A 5,775-nucleotide genomic window follows, 5' to 3' on the forward strand; every position below is an offset into this window, starting at 1 on the left:
GGCTAGCGAAAGTTTCTGTAACTAGAGATTGGTTTGAGGAGCCTATGGAGAATATTGTACCTCTTCTTATAGACGATGTAACCATTATTTCCAATCAATAAAGTGCATGTTTTCTTTCAAAAAAAAAACATGTTGTAAGTATCGTGCGGCTACAAGTTCGTGTGTGTTACCCAGTGATATCCAACAGATCCCAAATTACAAAGGTTCTGTTTTAGAGTTTCTAACTTTGCACACAACCTCTAAGGTCTATAAATTTTTTATAAAAGGAAGCTACAATACGGTTTTAAAGGCTTGGCTTTTCCTGGAATCTGCTAGAGTTACTCTGACTACTAGTGGCATCTACATCTAAGATTCTGGTTTGCTATCTTCGCGATATTAACATATTCCCCTTTCCAAAAAAGAGATTCTGGTTTGATAAGTTACTAAGCACCACTTGCAAAGCAGGGCTTCCGTAAGGCAGTTGTGAGGGATTGTGCTGGTTAGTGTTCAAGTAGCAACTTGTCCATATTTTATCACTTTGCTGAGTATGAATCAGATGATCCGGACTCCGGAAGATACAGTTGAACACTAAACCCCTGCATCCATCCACGACGCCCTCCAAACAAACTCACATAGTACATCTCACAAGTCATCACCAGACCAACCGCCACCAATCACAAACTATGGAAGAAGGCGATCGGCATTTCCAGATGGGTCTGAAACTGCATCGCCGCAGTACGAACCAGCAACACAAGTAGGTTCAGAGTAAAGTCAAGCAACTTAAGTGGGAGAATCATAGTCATGCTAGATGGACACAGCCATCGCCTGGGATACAGTTAAGTCGCTGCTATATGCAAGCTACAGAACGATCGGTTATACGACCAGGATAAGCAACCCTGTGACAACATTCAGACTGCCCAAGTTATAGTTCGCAACATTCAAACCATATCTTGTCCATGGTTCACAAAAGCCTCCCAAGTTTCCATCTGGACAAAACATAACCCGAGGATTTGAATGTTGTGACTGCATCTTCAGGTAGTTGTTGCTTCTTCTGCCATTGCATAACTTCCCTACCGCAAAAAGTTGTTATCCAGCCACTTGGATCCTCCGCGACGCTAGGTATCGCTAGCATACCACCACCTCAACTGCCAACAGAAAACATTCAACGATGGGCCATTAGCCATTTTTTCCAAACTTTACCAAAGATCACAATCTTAGGTTGCGACATATGAAAAATCACAAGAAAATCCATGCATGTATTTACTGGGTAAAACTTTACAAGGGTAACTTCTATCAACCATCTACTTACACCGGGGTTTTTTCCATAATTTTTCTCTAAGTTTTCAAAATTGTGTTCACATATACCCAGCTTCTACAATATTGCTCTGATGATGGTACATAACACATTTCAGTATCAGTTGTATACAAATATGGTATGACGTTGGACCTGGGAAAAATGAGCAGCAAAAGGATCAAATAAATACCTTCAACCCGCTGAAACAAAAGTTCAAGATCAGCAGGTCATCATGCCTGGGTATGACTCTTGCACTGAAGTTGGGACCTACATTAACCAGTTACAACAGGACCCAAGTTAGATGTCAACAGGTAAACATACTAGTGCATGGAGATCAGGAGAAACAGGGTAACTAAGGATCATGCATTGGTTATATTGTTAGCCAAGTTGCCAAATCATGATAGCACTGTACAACAATCAAAAATTGCTAGCGGATCTAAAACGTTGGTGACCTGTTAGTACTTAAACACCAAATATACTATCTTCATAAAGGAAAAAACATCTAAATACTACTCCCTCCGTCCGGAAATACTTGTCATCAAAATGAATAAAAGAGGATGTATCTAGATGTATTTTAGTTCTAGATTCATCCCTTTTTGTCCATTTTGATGACAAGTATTTTTGGACGGAGGGAGTATATGATAAACTCCTTACCTTGGGGCCAAATGATCGCCAATTACTTTTTCGTCTTCCTCGGTGAACATAAACCACTTGTCATTGTTCCCTGTTGTGTCAAACTCTGATACAGACATGATATTAATAGTCACTAACTGCATAAATATAAATGAGTAACGTGATCTTATTGCATAATAACTTCCGACAAACCTTGGCGCATTATTGAGGTCTTTTTGTAATAACCATCAAACTTCCAGTATGCAACCCCTCTGTCTTTCCTGACAGGCTTTGTCCTAAGTAAATCTCCCAGCTTCTCATCTAATATTGCCACGGTTGAGAGGTAATAGAAGGCAATTAGTACCGCACAGCTACCTCAGCACCTTAACACATTACAAAGTAAGATAAACAAACAGCGTAGTGTAGGGGATATAACTTCACACAATGGCGAGAAGTGTTATGTTTGAAATGGAACCTAAGGCTAAGAATATTCTTTAGTTGCTTCACATTCAGAACAAGACACATGGCTACATGCAACTAAGAGGCTTGGGAACTGCATACATGTTTTTCATTCTGTTGAGCTTTAGAAAAACATTACCATGAATAATGCAAGGTTTAACACTGAATTAACAAAACAGAAAGTGAATACCAAGCATAAAGGAGTATAAATGAATAGGTGACATTTGTAATTTGTCGAATTCAAGTTCAAGCTAAAGCTTGAAAGAGAGGTGCAGAAAGATACATTTGACAAAACTGCAAAACCAAGTACAGTACAAAAAGATATACTTATTTAATAAAACTGCAAAACATCAAGCATGTGGAGAGCTAATGAAGTGCAGAAAGCTAAAACAAATATAATACGAAAAGATGTAGATATATCAATTCATAATGTTCAGACCATCTACTGCTGCCTCCTTGTCTTCATTTAACTCCTTAATTTGAGAAATGAGACTCTTAATTTCTTCTCCTTTTCTCAGAAACATTGATTTATCCATCTCATTCTTTAGTCTTTCTTTAAGCTCTTTTTCCTGTAAAACCAGAGAAAACTGTTGTTTAGTACTCCAAAACTAAGTGAGTGGACAAAAAGAAAAGAGGTTGCCTGAGCTCTCGACCTTTTCCTTCGCAGCACGGATTTTTTCTCTTGCAGCAATCTTTCTCTCAGTGGCACCTTCATCTTGTTTGACAATCAAGCCCCTTAATGTTCTGAACAAAATCAAAATATAATTAATATAGGACTAAAATAGGCAAGTGAACTACTACAGAAAATACAGTAGGCAGTACTTACGCAGTAGAAAGGGTCTCATCACACAGAAAATTCAGCACATGGAGCTTTAAAGAAGGGCTCAACTTTTTATATCCTGATACCCCTTCATTTAAACAATCAATAGGTAGTTCCTTCGAGATAACTGTGGATTCACTAATATATTTGCCAGTCTCAGTTATCCAAGCATCTCCATCTTTTGAATAGTCCAAAGGGCTATGAACAGAATAACCACATTTAGTCATTTAGTAATAAGATTTAAGCAAAACTACAAAGAAACATCAATTCAGAATGAGCGTACTTCTCTCCTCTGTCTTCTTGGATGAGAGACAACAAACTAATGTGAAGATCAGCAACAACTGAAGGCACCACTCGCCCTTTACGGCCTCCTCCAGTTATGACTTGAAGAACTTTTTCAGGCTGTCCCTTCTTTATTTGAAACACCTGAGCAAAAAATCATTTTCTACATCATTTCATTTACTCAACAGTTATATTCCAGCAGACACAAGATGACAGATAAAACATGTGGAACCATGGAAACAAGAACCCATTTTTTGAAGACACACGGCATGAAAGTAATGAAATAAAAACAACATAGTATCAAGAAAGTAAAAGCTGCCAGATTATCCATATTACTTGCTTGCCATGAGTACCTCAGCAAATGTGCGGCAGAATTCATAAAACTGAATTGCAGACCCAACATCATCGTCCTCCAGCTTGGCCCCTACAACATTAGTGACCGGAGTGCCTCTGGGTAGCTCAAGTTTGGTCTTGTGCACATCATTGCTCTCATCAGAAGTGCCCTTCTTCAGCTTCTTGCTGGCAGGAGATGAAGGAAATGCATTGAGATCAGTCCCCACATTCTCATCCCCTTGAACCACTATTCCATCGGCATCATCATCTGTCTCCAGGGCCCTCTTTTGTTCCTAACAAAGGGCCCAGCAAAACAGAATCAACAACAAGGAACAACAATTACATTATACAACAGAGAATCACCAAGCAAAGAAATGCACCTTCTTGATCTTCGCAGGGAGGGAGGTCAGCGTCTGCGCAGCGGCCACCATGTCCGAGCCCTGTTTCAGCAGCTCATGGACGGATGAGTGCCCTGTCGCCTTGGCGGCATGGGCCAGTATCCCCGTCGGCGTCTCCCCTTTCTTCTTCCTGCCAAACAAAACCAAGCTAAGAAGAAATACTCCTACACTACTACTCCCTCCGTTCAGAATTACTTGTCTCGGAAATGGATGTATCTAGAGCTAAAATACATTTAGATACATCCATTTCCGAGACAAGTAATTCCGAACGGAGGGAGTAGAAGCTGGAGATCGATTGAAGCTGGGTGTAAGTGTAACCTGCAGAAGCTGCAGTTGCAGATGCCCCTGCATTTGGGGCAGGCCCAGCGCGCCTTCTTGGCCGCCTTCTTCGCGTCCTCGCCATACCTAAACAAGCCAAAGAAGAAAACCCAGATCAGACCAAGACGGAGACGCTGATCGATTGAATCCGTGAAGAAATCCATAAATTTTACCTGTTGAACAGGCACGTGTGGCAGAAGTGGGTTGAGCAGGGCCCCTTCCCCCCGGGCTGCTTGCAGGCCACCGCAAAGTCCGTAGTTTTCTGACGACACTGCGAGCGCGTAACCGAAGACAGCAGCAAAGATCAATCGAATCCGCCGCCAAACAGATTAACCCAATGGGACACTTGCAGATCCGGAACGGCGCTCACCTGGTGGCAGGTCTTGCCGTTCTCCGGGTCGTAGATCCGGCCGCCGACGGCGCGGATTCCGGGGCACGGGTTGCGCTTCCTCGGAGCCGCTTTCTTGGCCTCCTTCTCGACCCCCACCTCCGTCTGCGCCGGCACGGGCAAGGCCACGCTCTTCGCGCCGCCGGCGGCGCCCTTCTTCCTCCCCATGGAGACGGGCGCGGTCGAGGAAAGGGGGGAGAGGCGGAGTGGAATGCGGAAGAAGCTCAGGAGGCTGTGAGAGAAGGAAGGTGTTGGATTGGGCGTGATAAATTTCTTGGGGGCGGAAGGGTCAGATCAATCAATCAATCAATCCGCCGCGCCCCGAACCCGGAGAGAGGGGAAGCGGGACGGGCGTGGTGGTGGGAGGGGAAGTGGGATGCCGCCCCGCCAGTGTGTTGCCCCGCAAATTTTGAAATTTCGCTTCTCGCCGTTGTCCAGTCTCTACCGCCACCGGAAGGGGGGTTTGATAAGGCCTCGTTTCGTTCAAAAGCGAAGGAAAAACATAAAAAATGAAACCTTTCCCGGGTTCAAAACAATGGAGTACAAAAAGGAAATATGGAGGAAATTTTACTTTATCTCTATCTCTACTACTCCCTCCGTCCGAAAAAGAGTTAGTGCCAGATACATCCATTTGAGAGACAAGATTGGGATAAGCTTTTTCGAACGGAGGGAGTACTTAAAAAGAACATAAGGTTCTTATTTCACCTTTCTTCTCATCACCCCTTCGTCCATTCTATGATAATAAATCAACTTACTATACTTACCTTCTGAATGAATTTCATTTTAATTTACTTACCAAACTTCGGTTCAAAATACTCTGAATAAGTTAATTCATGGGCAGAATTTGATGAACATTTATTTACAAAATCACATTATTATAGACAGGTAAATC

The 5,775-nt window shown here is 42.5% G+C and overlaps 1 protein-coding gene across 1 annotated transcript; it reads right to left on the reverse strand.

Annotated features, from left to right (window-relative positions):
* Window positions 1–738: 738 nt before the first annotated feature.
* On the reverse strand, window positions 739–5,268 carry LOC119274821. Its single transcript, XM_037555548.1, has 13 exons — window positions 4,866–5,268; window positions 4,669–4,766; window positions 4,496–4,582; window positions 4,160–4,307; window positions 3,800–4,072; window positions 3,448–3,590; window positions 3,171–3,362; window positions 2,998–3,088; window positions 2,784–2,913; window positions 2,099–2,206; window positions 1,928–2,012; window positions 1,464–1,540; window positions 739–1,124 (listed from the first exon to the last, which is right to left on the reverse strand). Exons 1-12 carry the CDS (start codon window positions 5,049–5,051, stop codon window positions 1,504–1,506), a joined length of 1,578 nt encoding a protein of 525 aa, XP_037411445.1. The 5' UTR covers window positions 5,052–5,268; the 3' UTR covers window positions 739–1,124; window positions 1,464–1,503.
* Window positions 5,269–5,775: the final 507 nt, after the last annotated feature.

This window comes from Triticum dicoccoides, chromosome 3B, assembly GCF_002162155.2.
Source record: "Triticum dicoccoides isolate Atlit2015 ecotype Zavitan chromosome 3B, WEW_v2.0, whole genome shotgun sequence".
Taxonomy (NCBI): domain Eukaryota; kingdom Viridiplantae; phylum Streptophyta; class Magnoliopsida; order Poales; family Poaceae; genus Triticum; species Triticum dicoccoides.